Source organism: Arachis hypogaea, chromosome 4 (assembly GCF_003086295.3).
Source record: "Arachis hypogaea cultivar Tifrunner chromosome 4, arahy.Tifrunner.gnm2.J5K5, whole genome shotgun sequence".
NCBI lineage: Eukaryota > Viridiplantae > Streptophyta > Magnoliopsida > Fabales > Fabaceae > Arachis > Arachis hypogaea.
Window position 1 is genome coordinate 128,154,449 of NC_092039.1, and position 24,131 is coordinate 128,178,579.

At 29.7% G+C, this 24,131-nt stretch overlaps 2 protein-coding genes and 1 long non-coding RNA gene across 4 annotated transcripts; 2 read left to right on the forward strand and 1 right to left on the reverse strand.

Annotated features, from left to right (window-relative positions):
* The first annotated feature begins 22 nt into the window (after window positions 1–22).
* On the forward strand, window positions 23–3,543 carry LOC112798244 (uncharacterized). Of its 2 annotated transcripts, XR_003199955.3 has the most exons (11): window positions 23–441; window positions 968–1,063; window positions 1,568–1,652; window positions 1,969–2,090; window positions 2,349–2,373; window positions 2,465–2,548; window positions 2,671–2,700; window positions 2,811–2,916; window positions 3,061–3,125; window positions 3,324–3,418; window positions 3,507–3,543. XR_003199955.3 is itself a non-coding variant. In XM_025841478.3 (10 exons), exons 1-9 carry the CDS (start codon window positions 352–354, stop codon window positions 3,122–3,124), a joined length of 702 nt encoding a protein of 233 aa, XP_025697263.1. In that variant the 5' UTR covers window positions 23–351; the 3' UTR covers window position 3,125; window positions 3,324–3,522. The 2 variants fall into 2 exon arrangements, 1 of the variants encoding a protein (XP_025697263.1); XM_025841478.3 differs by having other exon boundaries at window positions 3,324–3,522.
* A 3,126-nt stretch (window positions 3,544–6,669) lies between these two features.
* LOC112744959 (uncharacterized) lies at window positions 6,670–8,117 on the forward strand. The gene is made up of 2 exons (XM_072234227.1): window positions 6,670–7,566; window positions 7,642–8,117. Exons 1-2 carry the CDS (start codon window positions 7,217–7,219, stop codon window positions 7,667–7,669), a joined length of 378 nt encoding a protein of 125 aa, XP_072090328.1. The 5' UTR covers window positions 6,670–7,216; the 3' UTR covers window positions 7,670–8,117.
* A 948-nt stretch (window positions 8,118–9,065) lies between these two features.
* Window positions 9,066–10,186, reverse strand: LOC112740728 (uncharacterized). Its single transcript, XR_011881538.1, has 2 exons — window positions 9,765–10,186; window positions 9,066–9,363 (listed from the first exon to the last, which is right to left on the reverse strand). It is a non-coding gene; the product is annotated as an uncharacterized lncRNA (long non-coding RNA).
* Window positions 10,187–24,131: the final 13,945 nt, after the last annotated feature.

Genomic DNA, 24,131 nt, shown 5'->3' on the forward strand with positions numbered 1-24,131 from the left:
CCAAAATCATACAATGACAAACGAACGATAATAGTTGGAAGAGACCACCTCAGAATTGTCATTGAAAAAAAGGGTTTGTTTCATTAACGTGGTTGACTTTTCACGAGTTGGGGCAGGCAACGCAAACCTTCCCGTTGTAGCAGTCGTTTAGGCCAATGAATCCTTTAGTTTTCTTTTTAATTATCATTACTTTTTCAAAAACAATTCCGATTTGATTGCTACTTTTTTTCTTCCTTCCTTTCTGTACTTTGCCTCAACTTTCGCACCCACCAAACGCTGTTCCTTCTTCTTCAATCAGACACAACAAAGTTGGATCCTTTCCTTCATTTGAACTGAGAAAGAGCATCCACAATGCCCAACTGGGAACTCAAGAACTGTTGTGACAAAGATCAGAAGATCTTCATTGCTTGTGTTGCTGCCTTCACCGTTGTTATCTTCGTGGTTCGTACCTTCTCTCTCTCTCTTGAACCACTTATCTTTCTTCTTTGCAGAAAGGGATAACACACCCCACTTTAGCAATTTGCGCGATCACTTGCTTTTCAGCTCAAAGTCAGAGACTTTAGTTTAAATTATCAGTACTTTATGATTAAAAATCACTCCTTTTTTATTTGCCATGTCAAAATTTTCAAGCTTTTAGTTGAGAGAATCATGCATCCCAAGAGGAAGAGTATTGGGAATCGTTTATCATTTTCAAATTTCTTGTTTCTCAAATCTGTTTAGACTGGGTCAAATTTGGGTAGCTCTACTATGAGTTGATTTGACATTTGAAAATGGAACATTTATAAAAGAGGTCCTTAGTTTGGTTAGTCTCATATAGTATACACTTGAATGTTATATTATGTTTATTTTTTCTTTTCCATATATGTGGAACTAATAACCATAGTTATTGCCATATCTATTGCAATATTTTTGTTTGTAGCTGTATAATTGATCTTCTTATGCTAATACTTTGATGTGGTGGTTTTAGCTATGGAGGACCTTTCTACTTACACCTTTCAAGCTCATCACTGTGTTTTTGCACGAAGCAAGTCATGCAATTGCTTGCATTCTCACTTGTGGCAAGGTATAACTAACAATACCGAAGCTTACTGCATTTTGTTGTACAAGTTGCCAACTCTGGTCTCTGTCTCAACATAGGAAGGAACACACACACACACACACACACACAATGATGTTATGGCTTTTATTTTATAATGCAAGAAATCAAGGAATGTCTTGAATCAATGATGGTTCCAGTTAATTTGAGTGGAGATATTTAACTTTAGAAGTTCATGTAATGATGTATTTAATTTTGTTGCATTTTAAACAGAGAATACCCTTTTTTAAAGATATTAGTAGGGCATGATCTGGTTTAAGTAAATTTTAGTTCTCTAGGGACAGAAACACAGAAGGGCGTGCTTCTAATTTTCTTAAAGAAACATCATAATGAACCTTATGTGTATGAACTATGAAGGGGAAAAGGGTAATAAAATGAAAATAACTGTACTATGTGGCAAAAGTTAATGCTGCTAAGATTGTTTTACTTTCTCTTCTGCACACTAACCTATCATTAGTTTGATGCCAACAGGTTGAGGGAATCCAGGTTCATGCAAATGAGGGTGGAGTAACACAGACTAGAGGTGGCGCATACTGGATCATCTTGCCTGCTGGATGTAATGCACTTTTCTCCCTCCTTTTTCAGTTAATACATTAATCTTTAACTTTGTTCCACATGAATACATGATATATGCAACAGGGTAAATCTTTTGAAATTAACTAGACCATAGTCTTGTGTATTGTGTCTGATGAAAGTGGCAGCACCACATGCCCTATGACTTTGATCCAAAATTGCATACGTGAAAAGTGAGAGCAAATAATGTGATTATGTGATGTACAAATATGTAGATAATCTCTAAGCTGAATATTTATTAGTGTAATTAGGCAATTTTGGGATGCATTAATTATTTTTCTGATTGGTTTTGTATTTAGATCTTGGTTCATCATTTTGGGGGATGGCTCTGATACTTGCTTCCACAAATCTTCTCACTGCGAGAATTGCTGCTGGTTGCTTTATTGCTGCTCTTGTTATTGTGCTCTTTGTTGCTAAAAATGTAAGATGTGTTATAAATGCCATGTCATGGGGGTTCGGCTATATTTTTATGTTGGTTGCCGAAGACCTAACACAACCCTCCTCCTTTATCCGGGCTTGGGACCGGCTATGTACCGCAAGTGTAACATAGGCGGAGTTAAGATGTGTTATAAATGCAAAAAAGCAAAAATGCAAATGTTTTTACATAATTGATTTGAATAATTTAGGTCCTGACTTTTATCCTTTTTTCTTTGCCTGCCTACACCCTTTGTCAAAAAAGTGGACACTACGAGGACTCTGCATTGGTGAGTGCCTTCATGATATTCTCCAAATAAAAGAATTCGAAAAATCTTGACACAATTTCTGACATTGTTCTTCTTGATCAATGAACATCAGGATTCATTATCTTTATTGCTGTAATTTGGGTACTGCAAGAGAAAACTACTGTTCATATCCTTCGTTATGTCATTCTCTTTATCGGTATGCTCTTGTCCTCTTTACTGGATCATTTCCTGTAAAAAAAGAAAAGAATTTGTTTCTGGTAGTTAGTTGTGCCATTTCCTGTGAAATATATCATCAATTAATTATGATTTTGTTTTCAGGTGTGATGAACAGTTTGTTTTCAGTTTACGGTACACTTTCTAGCACCTTCTATATGGTCTATTCTTGTATTTTTGCTTCATATGATAACAAATATCTTGAAATGGCTGCTATAATGTGACTGTGCGCAATTCTTGTCTAGATATTTATGACGATTTAATATCTCGAAGAGTTCATTCGAGTGATGCTGAGAAGTTTGCAGAAGTTTGCCCATGCCCCTGTAATGGATTTGGATGGGGAGTTATTTGGTGAGTCTTGTTATATAAATAATAAATAAAATCCGGACTTAGTATCTGATTTTATGGGATTCAAGTATCATGAGTTTGAATTCATAAAACTTTTCATTTTGATTATTCATCAATATTCCTTTATGTAATGCATTCCACTTTCAGGGGGATGATATCATTTGCATTTCTATGTGCATCTTTGTACCTTGGACTTGTCATATTATCATGAGGTAAATATTTATTTATTCATATGCTATTGCATAAGGAGCATTTATGGAATTAATGTTATAACTATTATGTTTTGCGTATATTTCAAGTAATCAATTTAATAATTTAGTAATTTGAATATGTTGCATTTGTACATGAAAAAAAAAATTAAAGCATAAAAAACTGTTAATCCTACTGATGGGGAAATTTTGTTTTTGCAGGTTGAGAAATATGTAACCAAGCTTGGTATACTGAATTTATCTGTGGATATTTCCCCATGCATGTGGATTCATTCTTTGCAGCCTGAATATTTCAGGTTGCTTCTTTAACCATAGCTTTGTATATCTTTTTCATTAATCTATTATTAATTGACTCTCATTTGTACTTACTTGTTGGAAATACAGTTGAAGTATTTCAAGCTGTCTGTTGTCTTCATTGGTACTTTAGAAGCTCTTGGTATTATTATTCTACTTTTTTTTTATCGTATAATTTGGCTCTTCAACTAAACATAACTGAAAGAGATAGAGGATTTTCCAACACTACTTTATAATTGAAAGGATATAATCATTCCCATAAAAGGTGTAGAAAATTGGAAATATTTAGTAAGTAAAACAAATATATAATATAACCACTAATGAACCATTTTTCTAAAAAAGCTTAGCCTTCGATTGCATGCCTTTTGCCGTAATTTGCGAAGCAAGATAAAGTTTCTAACCTTTCTCCAGATCTGATGTGCAAACTCGCAACGAACCATTCTTGTTGCAAAAGGCATTGTAGCAACCAATTGCAATTCGAAATTCAGGATAGTCTTCTTCTTGGTGACATAAATTTCTTTGAATTCTTTTTCTTATGATATGATTCAGCAAATCATGACCTTCAATTGTTGACGCAACTTGATTAATTTGAGTGTGTCTTATGCTTTATGTAGCTTGTGAATAATGTAAGGAAGCCATGGTAGCATAGCACAAGCTCTGATACCATATTAGTTCTTGAATTTAGGGTTTTGATTTATTTGTGGTGAGAAATAATGTGTGAATGAATGATTTGCATCATTACTTAATAGGGTTCCTCAACCCTCACTCAAAGCACAACACTAATCCAAAAAAGATCATCACTTTAACAAAGTGAATGTCTTTGAAATTGATCTTATTATAACAAGAAGTTAATCTTCAAGTCTCCTTCAAAGGCCTCCAGCATTCAAGTAGTTATAAAAGAATACTACCGAATACTGGAAGCCTTTGAGGGAACATGAAGAGTTCTTTCACATTGTCAATCTCTCTATAATGTGAGAAGATTGCTTAGCTTGTGAATTATAATTAGCTATAGGTTCTTATTTATAGGCATGGTATGGTAGGCCTTGCTCTTTAAAAGGGAAAAAAAAGTGAGATAATAATCGAATCTTGGCCTTATGCTATTGATTTTCTTCATTATTCGTTTTTCCATGAATTTGCTTTTAATTATGGTGAAAACTCGGGTACAGTTAACTTCGTATAAAGTTGATAGCCAAGAACTCTTAGATGACAATTTAGTCAAACATGTCAAATCATTTAACGACTCTCAACTATCAATTTCACATGAAGTTAACTGCATATGAGTTTATTGTCCATATCACGAGGAATTTGGTTGCTGAAAAACTAAAGGACAAGTTAAGGTTACCTCTATACTCCACAATATAACACTTGTATGTAGGGGTGTCCATCGATCGGATCGTATCCGCAGATCTGCGGTAAATATCCGCATCCGATCCGAAAATTGCGGATACGATCCGATCCACAAATTGATCGGATCGCAGATATCTGCCCTACATCCCCGTATCCGATCCGCAGATCTGCACTATAATAATTAAAAAATAAATAAATATATATATGTTTGGTATTATATTTACTTGTTTGTATATTTTAGTTAGTAATTATTATTCATATATTGTATTATTTTATTTTTGTTATTTAGAGAGAGTTTGATTAAAAATATTTTAGGAATAAATAAGTTTAAAAGTATGAAAGAAATATTTTTATCGAATTCTTTTACATAGAAATATGATTAAAAAGAGAAGGTTTAATTATACAGATATATCCGATATTCGATCCGATCCAATCCGCAAATGTGCGGATCGGATCGGATCGGATTCGACACTAAAAAGTGCGGATATCATATCCGATCCGATCCGATGGAAATTGTGCGGATCGGATCGAATTTTCGGCTATATCCGATCCGATCCGGGACACCCCTACTTGTATGAAGTGATACTGCTAATTATTCTTTTACTATCTAAAACACATGATGAATGTTTTTGATAGAAAGATTCCATAGAAATGAATACATGGGATAGAAGAAAATGACACGTTCATAGAATCTGATTTATTGGTAGAGGTGCTAACCATGGATAACTTATTCCGTGTATACAGAGAATGTTGCAGTTTCAAAGCGATGTTTGAATTATATATATGATACTGTTTATTGGATACCAATTACACTGTATATTAGAATGTCAATGCAACTTTGTGGCATTCTCTTTAATTTGTTGAAGAAATATAATCCATGGTAAAATGGAAGAGACATTCTTGCACATGATGAATAGCCTACTCATATATACATATACTTCATGCAGCGTATGATATATTTATCATGAAACACCGGAACATTCAAGTTCATGAAGAATAAATTCTACGTGACCTTATTATGCTACAACATATATTCAAAAATTAGGTTATTAAATCAATTATTCGTGTATATATATATATATTATAAAAGGAGATATTGTCCAACAGTTTAAACGGCCTCAAGAGAATAATATAGGCATACACAAGCTCAAATAACAAAGCATGATATTCTCAGCCATTTTGACAACTCATGATATATGAACCAACTTGGGATGGTCGAGTGGTCAGCTCACTCGTCCGCTTAAGCAAGTGTTGGGAGTTCGAACCTCGCTTTGTGCATGCAGCAACTCATTGGCCAGTGGTAGACCATTAAATGGAGCCCAGATCCGCGACAGATTAGTCCTTAACCTATCGGACAGACACCGACACGGGACACGCTGACACGCGAATTTTAAAATTTTATAAGACACGGGGACACGCATACATATAAAATATGAAGTATTTTTTTAAATAAATCATAATGGTATTTTGATATTTTATTGATACTAAAATATTCATTAATTTTTTAATTATTTTTAATCTCTTATTTTAATTATATCAAATATTTAAAATATTTTTTATTTTAATAAATAATAATATATACTATATCTAAATTTATTTCAAAAATATATGTTAAGAATAAGATTGGAAACGCTGACACGTGATGGTATTTAGGTGTGTCCAAGCGTGTCCGGCGAAGAATTTTTTTATTTTTTATTAAGACACGGTTTGGACACAGCAGACACGCGTGTCGGACGAGTGTCGTGTCCAAAATGTGCCCGACATGCGGACACCGCAACTCAGCGAAGTGTCCGTGCTTCATAGTGATATATGAATTTCTATGTTCATAAAGCTATATATTAAAAAATCTTCCCCCGAACAAAGTAACCAACTTATATAATTAGATTCCTTGATGCCATTAATGAATGGCTTCTAAGGTTGTTCATCACTTGCACCAGCATATGGTTGGTCCAAAAACACTTCCCACCGGCAACGGCAACGTCACCGCTATCTGACTCGGTGGACAGTCACTCACCGGAATACTGCCCTCCAATCTCAAACTCCTCTACTTCCTCAGCCTCCGCAACAACTTCAACCTTGCACCATGGACCTTCCCCACCATTCTCACTAACATGTACTCCACCTTACCAGATATATTCACTTCCTTCCCCAGATTGCGAGAAATCCCCAACTCTTTAGCACAAACTGGAATGGAGATTTTAGCCCTTGGCAACCAGAAATCAGGCTTCTCAGGCTCCATAACAATTTCACAGGTCACCTTCCTCATCCTCACCTAACTAATTTCCAGTATTTGACTGAATTGAGGCTTGAGAACGATTTCTTAACTGGTACGGTTCCATCTTCTTTCGCGGCTCTACCCAGATTGAACCAACTTTCTTTGGAGAACAACTTGCTGTTTGGAAAGAATGTGAACTTCACTTTCCAACCAACCAACAGGTTGTGTCCACGATCTGATGGTGGAGATGGTGTTGCTAGACATTACACAAGCATTTGGGAGTCCAATTCAGTTGGCCAGTTCATGGAGATGGAACAACACTGATTGCCAACAAGGGAACGTTGTTGTTGCTGTGAATTTGTCAAGGCAAAGTTTAACGGGGTTGATCCCTCTTTCATTTTCTAATTTAAGAGATTTGAAGAACTTGAATTTAAGTGGAAATAATTTGAGGGATTCAATACCTAAGAGCTTGAAAACATTGCTTCGTCTTGAGTCTTTGGATTTGTCTTATAACAACCTATCTGGAGAGGTTTCTATATTTCCACCAAAACTGAAGCTGAATATCACCATTTCCTTGGAGGATAGCAGGTATTTTCATAAGAATTTCATTGCACTAGCCCTAATTTCACCATGTTTATGTATAATTTTTCTACATATGTGCAGGTGCATTAGCAATGGCGACATGTATTAGATTTGTAATAATTATTGTGATTATTTATAATCGAAAAAGGTTTCTTAATTTAATAAGAAAAGTTTACTCCAAGAAAGTAAGAACCTTTTTCAATCACAATGGCCAGGAGGATTTCATGAAAAAATTTAGTTTTTTTGGCACTAAAGCACTTCAGCTATTCAAAAATTAAAAAAATTGACTAAGTCATTCCAACATAAATTAGGGCAAGGAGGATTTGGAACCGTGTACAAAGGAACCTTATATGATGGTCGTCTTGTTGAATCAAAGGGTACTGAAGAAGAATTCATGAATCAAGTTGTTATTAGCATCAGTAGAACATCACATGTAACAATATACTTTTACTTTTGGAATTTTGTTACCAAAAAAAATAAAAGGCACTTGTGTTTGAATTTATGTCAGCTGGTTCACTAGATAAGTTTATTAATAGAAATGGATTTCCAAATACCAATTATTGTTTGAATATCTATTGCTCAAGGATTAGAATTCTTGCATTGAGGATGTAGTATAAAAATTTTTCATCTCGATATCAAATCTCAAAATATTCCTTTGGACGAAGAGTTCTATTAAAAAATGTCTGATTTTAGGCTAGCTAGATTACGTCAAAAAAGAGAGTATAATATCTTTATTGGGTGTCAGACGAACTATTGGATACATTGCTCTAAAAATTTTAAGTAAAAAATACGGTGGAATTTCTCACAAATAAGATATTTATAATTATAGTATGTTGATTCTCGAAATAATTGGAGAAAAAAATTATGAGAGTAGAAAATCACGTACTAGCAAAATCTTTCTTGAAATGATTTATGAAAATTTTGTGCAAGATAACATTCATTCAAGTTATTCTTCAATCATGGAAGAAGAAGGTGAGATATTAAAGAAGATAATCATGGTGAGTCTGGTGCGTTCAAACAATCCCAACAAATAGGCCATGTATTATAAGTAAAGTAATAGAAATGTTAGAAGGACCACTATTGCAGTGCCGTTTCCTCCAAAGCCTACCTCCTATTCTCCTAACATTCTTGTACCCTTACAATTTTCAGAAACATCTTCCAGTAACGGTATATATATATATATGTAACACATTCAAGAAAGTTAATTCCGATGCATCTTATCCCTTATGTTTGTGTGACTTTCAAGTACATCAAAAAGAAAATGAGCATTTGGCTCTACTAATAGTTGATAACAATTTCTTAAAGGGTGCGGTTCATCAGAGTTTGAGAACTATATAAGTCTCCTCTCTTCAGTGTTCAACCAATCAATAGGTTTTGCTTCACATACATTTCACACGATTTTGGGATCCAATTTAGTTGATCAATTAATGGAAATGGAGCAACCCTAATTGTCAAGGAGTAGAAGAATTTATAAAAGAAATTGTTAATATTAGTAGATCATCACATGCTAATATAGAGTTGTATGTTAATATTAATTGGTAGAACATCACATGTCAATATAGTTGCATGTATGTTTGGAATTTTATTACAAAGAGAATATAAAGACACCTAATAATTTTGTGACTACAGCATTAATTTGTTGTTTAAGCGAATCATTTCCTTAATTAATTCAATTAAATGGAAGAAAAATGGTACAATTAACAACACAAAAAAAAAAAAAAAAAACAACGCAAGTTGGTATAGATGGATGAGGGTCTATGTCCCTAACCATTTCTCCCGGATTCCAGAGCAGTGCTGCAAACTCTGCAGAAGAAGGAAAAAATCCAAAATCATCCGGAGGCTCTGGTCAAAAGCATTGGTCAGATCGTGAAAAGAGATTGCCAGTTGAATATAAAACATGTCTATAGAGAAGCCAATAGAAGTGCAGATTGGCTTGCTAAGAACAACCTAGAAGCTTTTCCAAAATTTCACTTCATTGACTTTCCCCCACCTGAGTTAAGGCACATTATTGATGATGATAGTAGAGGGGTTTTATTACCCCGTATAGTCTCTAGTTTAAAGTTTTAGTTTTTGTTTTCTTGGGCTCTAAACCCCCTTGTAAACAAATAAAAAAAATCATTTCTCTCGAATTCGATACTCACTGAAAAATGAAAATAAAGCTTACTTGCAGATAAAATATTTACAAAATAAATTAAAACACATACATAAACCTTATGAAGCTTCGCTGCATGCTTGGCATAGTCACCAACAATATAGGTAAAGTATTGAATAACATCCAAGAACAAAGAATAAAGTCTTGTGTACCCCTCTTGGCCCAGTCCGCTACTCCATATTTCTTCATATCGATTATTTGATTTGAAACAAGGTGTAGCGGAAGCCTTCGAGGGGTGCAGAAGCCAATTTCTTGTTGAATCTTCGAAGCCTCTAGTGCAACCATTTATATATAGTAATTTTCTTAATTATCATGCTATGCCCTAGTGAAACCTATGGTTCTTCAATGACCTTATATAGAGGAAGGGGGATAATACAGACAAAAGAATAGTGGGTATGTTCCCTGCACTCTAAAACGGATCCAATTCCACATCAAGCACCACAAAAGTTTTTCATATGTCAAAGATACGGTTCTCCATTAATCCAAGAGAGTTAAGGGGGAAACATGAAGAAACAAGAATGAATATTATTAACTATACAAAAATGTTTGATAGCAAAACAAAAAATGAGCTAAAACCCACTAAAATTTGTCTTATTTAACGTTTATTAATTATTGCTATAATTAATAAATACTAAATAAAGTAGATTTAATTTTTTTTTTGTTTTTCTAGTATTATCATTGAGCACAATATTGTATGTATAAACCTACCCGATTATATTGATAGTGTGTGAGTCACGAGCCATTTGTGAACAACAAAAATGGTAAGTTGAGAAGAATAATCAGCATCCTTGACCTTTGCCTTAGCTTAATTTTTTAATGGAAAAGAGTTTAAAGTTCTGGAGAACGTAGTATTTGTAAGGTCCCACATCGGTTGGGGAGGGGAACAAAGCATGCTTTATAAGAATGTGGATATCTCTTCCTAGCATGACGCATTTTGACGAGTGAGTGTGGGGGATTTCGGCTATCATCCCTATCGTCAAAAGCAAAACCGTGAGGCCTGGTGTGCCAAAGCGGACAATATCGTGCTAGCGGGTGGCCCCCCACACTCACTCGTCAAAACGCGTCATGCTAGGCATCAGTCCTACACATAAATTTTGTACGTAAAAATCATGACAATTTATCTCGTTTCTTAAACTATGTGAATAATAAACATATTATATATAGAATGATTAGTGATAGTAAATATATAATTAGCAAACCTCCTAAATACAGTTGTTTTCCTACAAAATTAATATTTAAAATTGTTAGATAACAGTTTAATTAAATATGTTAAATTATTTGATAATTTTTAATTATTAATTTCACATAAAAATAATAATGTTTGAGTGTCTACCAAAATAAAAACTAAAAACACATATATCAACTTTCAAATATGGAGAGACTATATACCAAGAGTGCCTTCAACTGTATAAGGATGCATGGTAGGTGGAGCATTTAAAAATTTAATTTGTTGGTCCCAGCAAGCAAATGGCAATAAAATTTGATAGAGTATTTTTTTTGTAAGATTAATACGATGTTTCAAGAAAAAATTGATCTTCACATACACAATATTCCTAGATGATGCAATGAACTTCTTGTTACTCTTTAGTTTTAAGACTTTGATCTATTATTTGTGATATTTTGATGGTTAAAATAGTAGTATTGGAAATTTGGCTATGGTAAAAATGTTTAGGTAGTGAGGTTAACTAGGATGCAATTTAGATAAATTTTCAATTTTTGTTTTCTTGAATATTGTTTTATTCATATAAATTTATTTTAGACGTTTACATACTTTTTTTTTTAATTTATGTCTAGATGTAATATTAAAAGATCTTATACTAGAAGATAATTTTTTATTTATTTTAGCATAGAAAGATGTATTCTTATTTTTACAAGTGAATGAGAGGAAATTTAAACGGCAATTTTGAGCACATGATTAAAAAAATAAGCTGAAATATTATTTTAAAGTATGTTATTTTAGAGTTTTACAAAAGAAATTTTCGTAGCATCTTTTATTTTGTGACATTGTACTATAAATTTAAAAAAGGATTTTTATTCAATTTTTTATGTTAAATAATTGCTGAAAAGTAATTTAAAAAATATATTACTTTTAATACATAATTCCTTTTTGAAAACACTATATACATATTTAAATGCATAAAAAGTGACTTTGTTTCAAATTAAACAAATACAAAAATAATGTCACGAGATAAATAGGAGTGATTCAAACAAACTTGAAGAATAAATTTTTATTAGTGGATACATAGTTTGAAAAAATGAGAACAAATTAAATGAGTGGCTTCTTGATTTCGCAACGGTTTTAGTGAAACCGCCACTAGATAACAAAATGTTTTATATGTTCTTCTTGGACTAACCTGTAAATTAGCGGCGGTTACAGCAACTAAATATTATTGATTTGGTAGCTGATATGCAACCCTAGGTTAACTGTCGCTAATAAGTATTTTTGCGACGACTTGAGTCAAACTGCCACTAAATATAGTTGTTTTGAGCAATTGTCTTATTCATTGTATCAACCGTCACTTAAATCTCATTTAGCAGCAATTTTTTTAAAATCGCCGCTATTTTACGCTTTTGATGTAGTGAATCAACAAGGGTGATTTTTTTTTTTCTAAATAAATTCATGAACATTTATCTTTAATGGACCCTCAAGTACTTCCACTCCCCCATATAATGATCATATCTTTTAATATTAGACAATAATCAATTGCAACATGGAGTAGTGGAAGCCTTTGAGGGTCACTAAAAACATGCTCCGATCCATATATTATTACATTATTCAAGATGGCATGCATAATTCCAACCTATGCACACCCCTTAATTGTTATTCCTAGTCTACATCGTATGTTGTCTATATATAGAGAAGAGTGATTAGGAACATGCTCATAAGATGTCCACCACAACTTGTCCTACGAAATTCTCTTATTTTGCCTGCTTAGATTATTCGCCAAATTATTATTTTCTTTTTAGTTAAAAGAAAAAATTTAAATGCACTAGTTATTTTCACGTAAAGTTGATAGTTGAGTAGAGTCGTTCAGTGATTTAACAGATTTGACTAGGGGTGTTCAAATTTAAACCGATCCAAATTAAACCGCTCATCCAATCCAATCTAAACCGAAAATCGATTAAAACCGCACTAATTCGAATTTGATTGGATTATATTTTTTACAAACCGCTGGATCGGATCGGATTTCAGATCTATTTTTCATAACCGATCCAATCCAATCCAAACCGCACAATGTACTATAATATTATTATTTTTACAATTATACTTATAACATGTTCAATTTGTTATACATTTTTATATTATTCAGTATTATTATTTAATAAATATTTTATGTTCAAAATGTTATTTATTTATTTATTTTAACTAACCTATAATTTTATTTCTATTATTATGTTATCGTTGGCTTTTAAAAATATTGTTGAGACTTGTTATGTTATTGTTGATTATTTAAAATTTGATGTTAAGATTTGTTATATGTATTTAATTTTTTTAATTTACCGCAAATCCAATTCAATCCAAACCGCTTGAAATTGGATCGGATCGGATCAAATTTTTTTTTTAAAGTCATCCAATCCAAACCGCACCGCAAGCAAAATTAGTATTCGGATCAAATGAGTTTTTGACTCAAAACCGATCCAAACTGCACCGCAAATACCCCTAAATTTGACAAATTTGACAAAATTATTATCTAAAAACTCTTAACTATCAATTTTATATAAAAATAATTGCATGTAAATTTTTTCTCCTTAGTTAAAATGACAATTGGTGGTGATGGTGCTTTTTTTTTTAAAAAAATTATATACTCTTTTGCTCTTCAAAATAAATAAAAATACATTCAACTACTCTATGTACATTTTTTCTTAAAAAAAAATACTTCTTTACTTAACAATTAATACTTTAAACCATGTTAATTTTATTATATTTTGTTTGCAGTATGCAGTTGAGATCATCATCATCTTTAAATTGAATAAATTCTTGCTTGTTTTAACATAGCATGCATCTTAGTTTTTCACTTGACAGTGTGTTACCAAAAATGGAAATTTGGCAGTTGACATTAATTAATTAATTAATTAATTAATGGATGCATGGATGGATGGATGCATATATAGATGGTGGGAATATTTATAGAAGTGGATGCAATCAAAAATTAATAATTTGCGCTTTAATTTGTTGATTCGATTAGGTTCTCTAGATAGAGTCTGCTAATAAGACTAGCTAGCTATGTTGCTTATCCAGGTGTCTGAATAAAATTAGTGACAAATAGATTTAAACGTGACATTTAAAGATAAGATAAAAGGAATATGAAATAGTATAAATTAAACTGATGAAATTCAATAAGGATTATTTTGATGAACGTAACTACTACAAGATATATGATACTATCAATATGATACCAACTTTATAATTTTGTCCACTATATTATATATTGGTAGATATTCTAACGATAATTTTATAATTATTTTCATATAAAAATTATTTTTTTTAATTTTTAAATGATAAATTATAAGATTAAATTTTAATATATTATAAAAATATTATTTTTATTTAAAATATAACCAAATAAATAAATTATATTTTTATACAAAATATCTTTATAAACAAATATTTTTGACATTTTTATTTAAGTTTGGTGTATCCATGCATGATTAATGAATCATTTGTATATCAATGCATTTACAGGCCACGTGCCGATATTGAAGAATAAAATCCGATGAATGAACATAAATTTAATGCGCACATTGATACAAAAATTTTAATTTAAAAAAAAAAAACTATAACCCTAATCAGATATTAATAATTCCACCATTTACAAAATGGCTTAAATATAATAATAATATTAAGAGGAAAAAAAAACCTTATCTTAATTATTAATTAGGAAATGTTATAATAATGTCAAGTAGCTAGCAGAGATGTTGGATCAATTAAGTTAAAAATTATAATTATTAATTAAGTGAAAAGTAACCCTTATTATTTAAATTATTTAGACATTATTAAGTGCTATAATAATTCAATTTAAGTTTGATTCGATTCTATGATGAAGACAAAGTGCTGACGAAGCAAAGGGGCAACATCAAAAGCAGGAGTAGATAGAGTTCTTGTCGACAAATAACTTTTTTATACATTAACTCGAATAATAATTAATTAATTTGACACCTAAAAAAGGGTGCCAAAAATAAATCCAACAAAAAGAAAAAATACGAATCAAACTCAAATGAATGAGCAAGAGGTGGCTGAGAAAGGTTCATAATAAGGGGTATCGAATTTGACTTATTTTAGGTAAGAATCTTTGAGATGTTGTATGTGCGTTCCTTTAATTCCAATCAATCCCACAATTATTCACAACACCTTCCAATGAAGCCAAAGGCCAAGATACTGTGCATGTAACCCATGCGTTTTCAATCCCAACACATCTTCCTTTCTTTCTTGCATAGTCCACGTTTCAATTCTCACATAAACGAGGAATCCATTATAACTTTCACCCTAGCTAGCTAATACTTTATAATTAAAGTAAATTCTACGTGTCCTCTCTATCTAAAATAAGGAGTAAATTATTTTCTATAATATGTACAGTAATTATTGATAAGTTATCTTTTAACCAAAATTTTAAGGTTTGAATGAGACCGTCAAATTTGATCGATATCTCTAATATGATCGAAAAAAATTCTTAAAAAGAAAGAGCTGAAAAACTTATAAGAATTTGTGATATATTAGTTAAAAATAATGGTAATTCGTGCGTGAAAGAGCACACCAAGATATTTTATTTTTTTAACGTTAATTGCTCTTAAATTATCTTTCCATCATTATTCAGATAATAAAAATCCTAAGATGATAATTATTGACTCATTATTTTTATGACTAACTAATATTTTACTTTGTTTTCATTATATAGTTATACAAGACTATGAGATTGGTTATTTAAAGAGGAATACCATTGTTGATCCGGCTGAAATTTAAGAAAAATATTAAAAAGAAAATTTTAGGAAGGAGAGAGCTACAAAATTGATAGATGTGCTCGTTAAAATTGGAGATTGGAAGTGTAAGAACAAATTCAAAATCCTAACTTAATTGATTGAAAATGGTGATTGAATTTGAGAGCAATTACAGTTTTAAAATTAGAGAAGAAGAAGTATCTTTAGTAGGGACGATAAAAATGACATTGTTATCAAGTTTTAAGTTTCAATTAAAAAAAAAAAAATAACGTGAATTTTAGAATTCTGATAAAAAGATAATTTATCAATAATAACTGTATATGTTATAATGAGTAATTTATCTTTTATTTTAAAAAAGATAAAGTAAAATTATTCACCTTATATTTATATTATTGTTAAGAAATTTTATTTTCTCAGTCTATTTTGTGATTAATATATATATATATATATATTAATTAGTTATTTTAATAAGGTACAAATTATTTTTTCTCCACGGATAGAGAAACAAAACCACAACTTTCTTGAGGGTTGTCGGCTTGCCACTGCCGCCTTAGCTTGGCCGTGTGGCCCTCTCCCCTCCCCCTCCTCCCACCTCTATCCTCTCCCTTTTAATCTTCTTCTCTTTAACCTTCTCTTTTTCTTTTTTTTTTTTTCTTTACCATCTATTATCTTTTTTGTGTTGTATTGTTCTCTTTATAAGTGTTTTGGATATATTTTTATAGATTTGAAATGAAGATATAACAAAAAAAAAATTTTGTCCATGCAGATATTTTAAATTCGAAAAACTTTTAAATTCATTCAAAGAGAAAGAAAGTATTTTTCTATGTTGCAGAGCATTTTCTATATAAATTTAAAAATAAAAAAAATTGTAATTTGTCTCTGTTTATGTTTTATAAGATTCTCTGTAATTGAATATTGTGCCTTCTTTTAGACAATATCACAATAGTTCAACAAAAAAATTATCTATTTTCTTTCTTAGTTTCTGATCTAATATTTTTTCTGTAATTTGTAAGTGTCATTAGTTTATTTTCTTGAATGAAAATTTTTTTTCTATAAAAAAAAATGATTATGTTACCGTGACTACAATAACTATAATATTTTAAAAAAGTATTGATAAAATTAAAATAATATTTTTTATTATTAAATAACGATTTTTAAAAAGTATTACTTAAAAAAGTGTTATAAAAAAATATAACTTTAATTTTAACAATATTTATATAATTACTGTAACTACTATAACATAGTCATTTTAAAATTCTTCATTTATATTTTGATTTATATAAGATAATTTTATTATTAATTTAAATAATAAAAAGAATAAATTAAAAATATTTACTAATTTAAATTTTAACTAAAATAAAATAAATATAATTTTATTTTACTTAAGTCTTCGGTATTTAATAGAAATTAATGAACAAGTATAAATAGAATTCTAAAATTATAACACTAATATATCAAAATTATCTTATAACTTTTATCTATCACAAAATTAATATTCGATTATTCGGTCTCAAATATTAAATTAAAAATAATAAATTAAGATGATAAAAAAAATTAAAATTTTTCAATCATACTCATAAATGAATTCGATCGGATATGATTTTACTCTCACTAATTATTTTTTTAATAATGTAATATGGTGTTAAGATTAAGGACTCTAATAATTTCAATAATTATATGTAACAAATACTCCATATATATGTAAAGAATTTTGTTTTATAACATAATAGACTATCTCATTGACTAATTCGAGCTAATAAATTATTTATATTCAAGTGTTATATATACAGAATAATACTATATGTTCAATAAAATCAGTTATTAAAGTCAGTTATCAGTATAAAATATATATTAAAATATAAATATATATTAAAAATAAATTAAATTACACATGTATTTATACATAAATATATTGGTGGCTAATTTTAGTGACTAATTTTAGGTTTAATTTGGTAAAACTTTTACTTTTTAAAAGTAACTTATAAAAACTAATTTTTAAAAGATGACTTTTTAAAAGTTGTAGTTTTTATGTTTGGTGAATCAAATTAAAAATAGCTTTCAATAAACACAAGCAACAATAATTATGTTTGGTAAAATAGTTTTTAAAATTTAAAAATATGATAATAGACATAAATACAAACATTAAATTTAAAAATTAGTTAATATATGAGATTATATTAAATTTTTAAATTTTAAAAAGTTAAACTAATTTTTGAAAGATTTATTTTAAGTACTTTTAAAAGTATTCTGATCTTTTAAAAACTGTAAGTACAAATATATGGTTTTTTTTATTTACCAAATACAAAATAAAAAATTTAAACTTTTAAAAAATATAAATACTTTTTCAAAAAATTTCACTAAACTAAACTTTAATATATAAATAACATTTTTGATATATACACGAGTACAGAAACTGAAGCGAAATTTATTTTGATATACAAAAAATTTTGGTACCAATTCCAATCATAAGGATGGCACTAAATATTAATTGAAGCAGCATAATAACACTTACTAGAGAGATATTAGTTACGTGTATAAGTAACTATAATATACGTGTTTCTGTATTTTGATATAAATTTGTCACGCTCTTTTTATTTTGTTTTTCTATGTGAAAAATGCATGTGAGATTGAAGAAAAATATATCATCAGAGAAGAAAAGAAAAAATTAGGCAATAAAACTTGTATTAATAAAAAGTCTCAAAAAATACAAGTTTTATAATTATTTATTTATAGCTATATTACAACTATATAAAATTGCTGTCACGTCAACTAACTTTATACACCTTAATTCACTAACGATCTACAACTATCTGATATTAAATAACAACAACTATCTGATATTAAATAACAACAGTGGTAATAATAATATTAAGCAACACCCTCTCGTAAGTTTATATTATTAAAAAAAAAATAATTCAACAATCCAAGCTTAGAATATACAGCATGAACTATGTGAATCAGTTTTTTTTGTAACTTATCATGAATTATGTGACAATCAGCTTCAATATACTTGGTCCGCCAGTAAAATATAGAATTAGTAGTAATATAAATTGTTGAATTGCTATCGTAGTATATGTTGATTGGTTTTTGGATTGGAACACCAAGATCATGAAGAACATAGCTTAACCACTAATTTCTCAGATTACCAATGCCAATATTTGATATTTTGCTTCAGAAGAGAATGTTGCAACGGTGAATTGTTTCTTGCTTTTCCAAGTTACCAAGGAGAGTCCTAGATAAAAATAATATGCATAAGTGAAAAATAAGTAAGGTGCAAATCTGACTCTGTTAAGAAAAAGAGACTTACAGTTAGAGATCCCTTCATATAGCACAGTACTCGATGGACTGTCTTTAGATGTTCATTGATAGCACAATCCAAAAACTGACTTAGCTTACCAATTTTTTAGCTAATGTCAGGTTTAGTATTAAATAAATACAAAAATTTACCAATAATTCTTTTACAATGAGTAGAATCATAAAGAATATACTTTTTTTTTAAGATTTTTAATTATAAAATAATTATTTGAAAATATAATTTCAGCAATGACTTATATTATTACAATGTAGTCACTATTTATATATCTTAAACTTGTATAATAAATAATTTATAATATAATATCAGAATTTTTATATAAATCATCCAAAAACATATTATTAAGTCACTCACTTACAAATGTATTTATTTTAGTCATCATAAAAATTTAACTCTCAACTAATTATTTCTCTCAAAATTTTTATTTTTGAACTATTTAGGATAGGGAGAGATGAATATATGTAATTTTATACTTTAACATAAAGTCACTATTAATTCTTAATTATAAAATTAACCTCTATGAACAGTTAAATTGAATATATTATTGCACCATCATGCATGCACTTATTTTAACTATTGGAAGACAAAGAGCAAAGCCTTCAACGACCCAAAAAGGCTCCCATTCTTTATGTTCATTTTTTCTTTTCAAATTGAATAATGGAATTGAACATACAAAGAATGGAAGCCTTTGAGGGTTGCAGAAGATAATTTCTCCATTCAATAATATGGTGCTTATTATTAACACCCGCTATATATGTTATGTTAATGAAATCTAAAGAGCTTAGTAACCCTATATATATAGAGCAGGCTTCAACGATATCATAAAAGAATATAAGTGCTAGCTTTTCATGAAAGATAGTGGCTATTATTAATGCACACAACGGATCCAATTCGGTGTCAAGTGTCTACTATCCACTATCAATTGTTAAGAAAAATGAAGATCCCCAATTAAATTAGGTTAATCTAGTGATTAATTCACTAGTATGTTTAAGTAAGTGTTAAAAATTTAAATTTCACTTTGTATATGTAGCAAATTTATTAACCAGCAATAAACTCTTAAATAAAACTCCTATTCACAATAGATTAACTTTTGACGATCTGCCAAATTAAAAAATATCGTCAAAAAAATGAAGTTCTACTGTTCCATCATCAGATACTTCTACTTTAGTCCCAAACATCCAAAACACATGAATATAAAAAATATAGATTAATAGTATCATTTGGATACAAAGTTGATGATGTAATATTTTTTTCATATGAAAAAAATTGAATTAAATATCTTCCTTAATTAATACTTGAGAAAGAATTACATAACAGATTAAAATTGTATTGCAGTCAGTACTAATAAGTACAGTCAAAATTATATTTATATGTTACATTATTATTATTAGTTTGTTTTGAATGAGGCTTTTTTTTTTTTTTTGCGCATTTGGTTAAAGAGTTAGAAAAAATACATTTCAAAAGTAGAATCACAAGCCAAAGCAAAAGGTTTTTTTTTTTTTTTTTTTTTGTGATTATGTATGTTTGGATATAGTAGTATAAGTTCTTTATTTATTTGTTTGTTTGGGGTAAAGTTTTAAATTTGGAAGTAATAAAGTAAAGATAATTTCTTTTAACATGAAATTATTCAATATATGGAGAATGATATAATTTTTTCAAATGTAGCTACTGATTTCCAAATTCTTCTTCTCTTCAAAAATTTTTCAAGTTCTTTTATATTTGTTGTCTTATTATATATAATTCCATAAAATTATAATATATGTGCCTCTCATATAAACCTTAATTTACAATAATGTCTATACTCTATACGTACAACATGCATGAGTTGAGTTAAAAATCTCAATTTGTCTCTTGAAATTTAGTTCAATACTTAGAATAATTCCCACAATTTCGTTGGCCCCAATTAGAACCCCAAATTTATAATTGTGGCTCTAACTTGCCCCTGCGATCATCGTCGTCCGCAGAATGCTGATCTGAAGTAATTACATGACATGATGGACACTACTTAAACGACGGCGCATTGGTTTCGCGCCCAAACCCTTTGGAAACCACGTTGTTTTAGTTTTTTGTAGGTTAAAACTCTCTTTCTTTCCACTAGGACGATCATAAGTTGCAAACACGTGGTTTCCAAAGGATTTGGGCGCGAAACCAATGCGCCGTTGTTTAAGTAGTGTCCACCATGTCATACAATTGCGTAGATCAGCATTCCGATGACGGAGATGATCACAGAGGTAAGTTGGAGCCACAATTACAAATTTGAGGATTCTAACTGGGGCCAACAAAATTCTGAGAATCATTTTGAGTATCAGACTAAATTTTAGGGGCCAAATTAAAATTTAACTCGGATGAGCTCAAATAAAATTTTCCTTATGTGTTGTGTCCATCTATCACCTTTTTTGTTTCTGTTTCACAACCCTTTTCACTCTCTACCCACCACCACCACTACTCTCCCACCAATCACACCTCCATTGCTCCTTTCAGTCGTCCTTTTTTTCTCCTCCTTAATTTATTCAGTTTCTCTAGTTTCAGTTCTTTTTTTTTTTTTTAAGAAATTTAAATCTAAAATCTAAATCTAAAAAAAAAATTAATCTTTTTGTGGTTTTTTTTTTTGTGATGTTTTACTCCTCTTTATTGGTGTTTTGCATATATTTTTACAGGTTTAGAATAAAGATACAATAAGAAATTTTTTTTTTGTCCATGCAGATATATTTTTAAATTCAGAAAGCTTTCGGATCTATTTGAAAAAGAAGAGAGAGTATTTTTCTATATTGCACAACATTTTTTTGTGTAAATTTAAAAAATAAAAGAGATAGATTGTTATTTGTTTTTATTTCTGTTTTATAAAATTCTCTACAATGAAATATTATATCTCTTTTCAAACAATAGTCCAACATAGAGATTGTCTATTTTCTTTTTTAGTTTCAGATTTAATATTTTTTATGTAATTTATAAGTGTCGTCAGGTTATTTTCTTAAATGAAAGTTTTTTTCAATAAAAAAATGATTATGTTACCATGACTACTGTAACTATAGTATTTTAAAAAATATTATTAAAATTAAAATAATATTTTTTTATTGTTAAATAATACTTTACAAAAAGTGTTACTTAAAAAAATTACTAAAAAAAGTATAGCTTTAATTTTAACACATTTGTATAATCATCGTAATTACTCTAACATAATCATTTTAAAATTCTCTTTTTATATTTTGATTTATATATGATAATTTTATTATTAATTTAAATAATAAAAAGAATAATAAATTAAAAATATCTACTAATTTAAATTTTAATCAAAATAAAATTAAATAATATTTTATTTTACTTAAGTCTTTGGTGTTTAATAAAAATTAATAGTCAGATATAAATAAAATTTTAAAATTATAGCACCAATATATCAAAATCGTCTTACAATTTTTATTTATTACAAAATTAATATTTAGTCTCAAATATTAAATTAGGAATAACAAATTAAGATGATAATAAAAAAAATTAAAATTTTTCATCATATTCATAAATGAATTCGATCAGATATGTTTTTATTCTCACTAATTAATTTTTAATAATTTAATATGGTGTCAAGATTAAAGAATCTAATAATTTCAATAATTATTATATGTAAAGAATTTTGTTTTATAACATAATGGATTATCTCATTGACTAATTCGAGCTAATAAATTATTTAAATTCAAGTGTTATATATGACTATATTAGTGCGAAACTGAAGCGAAATTTATTTTGATAGATATACAACAGATTTTGGTACGAATCCCAATCATAAGGATGGCACTAAATATATTAATTGAAGCAGCATAATAATAACACTTACTAGAGAGATATTAGTTACGTGTATAAGTAACTATTATATACGTGTTTCTCTATAGTTATCCACTTATCTCTTTTACATTTGTCACACTCTCTTTTTATTTTTTTAAATTAAGATTTTTAATTATAAAATAATCATGTGAAAAATATACTTTCAGCATGCAATGACTTGTATTGTTACAATGTAGTCACTATTTATATATCTTCTTTAGGGATGGCAAAATTCCCCGAGACGCGGGGATCCTTGCGGGAACTGCTCCGAATGGAATTTGATTGTGGAAATTTTTTCTGCGAAGATGGGAATGAGAGACAAAATTCTCTCGAAGCAGGCGCAGGGACCCGAACGGGAATCCCCGCCCCGTCCCCACTATTCCCTAAAATTTATGAATTCCTTGAATTATTCTTAATAGTGTATTTCTCATATATGTTTTTTTAGTCATTTCTCACACACATATATAGAGAAACCCAAAACTCCTAATCTTTATTTGCATAATGCTTCTTCAATTCAGAGATTCCTAAGGCTATCCATATTTCATCCAACCTCTCTGCAGTCACCCCCTTGTCACCCTTCTCACCGCATCGTCACACCTCACCGTGTCATCACCCTTACCGCGTCGTAATTTCTATTTGCGGCGTTCCTTTTCGTAACTCTGCCGTCGTGTCCATTCTCCTCTCTGTTGTCGCGTCTCCCACCTCGTCCACTGCTTTGTCCTTTGGCTCGTCGTTACGTCCCCCCATTGCGTTATTTCGAAAGAAGTCACCATCGTGTCATTTAGACTTTTTGTATAAAATCTTGCAGTTTTTGTATAAGATAGATACTTGTAGCTCTATTCATGTGGAAATTAATAATTAGTTAGAACTATTATGTAGATGGGAATGGGGTCCCCGCAGAAAATGGGGCCCCGTGAAAAATGGGAATGGGGAGCAATATTCCCTCACGGCGGGGAATGGGGGCGGGGATGGGGAGCAAATCTGAGAGTGGGGATGGGGAGCAGGGAGGCATCCCCCGCCCCCGCCCTGCCCCATTGACATCCCTAATCTTCTTCTATATCTTAAACTTGTATAATAAGTAATTTATAACATGATATCAGAATTTTTATATAAATCTAAAATTTCATTTTTAATAATTCAAAAATATATTATTAAGTCACTCATCTACAAATATATTTATTTGAAAAATTCTATCATACATTTTCTGAAATAACATGTAAATTATTTTCTGTGATGTATCACTTTATGATTAAATATTATCTTAACTATAGTTAGGCTATTTTGTAATTAACAAATTATTTAAAAGGGATAAATGTATAATTTGATAAAATATTAAAAATTGAATTCTAATTTTTTTTT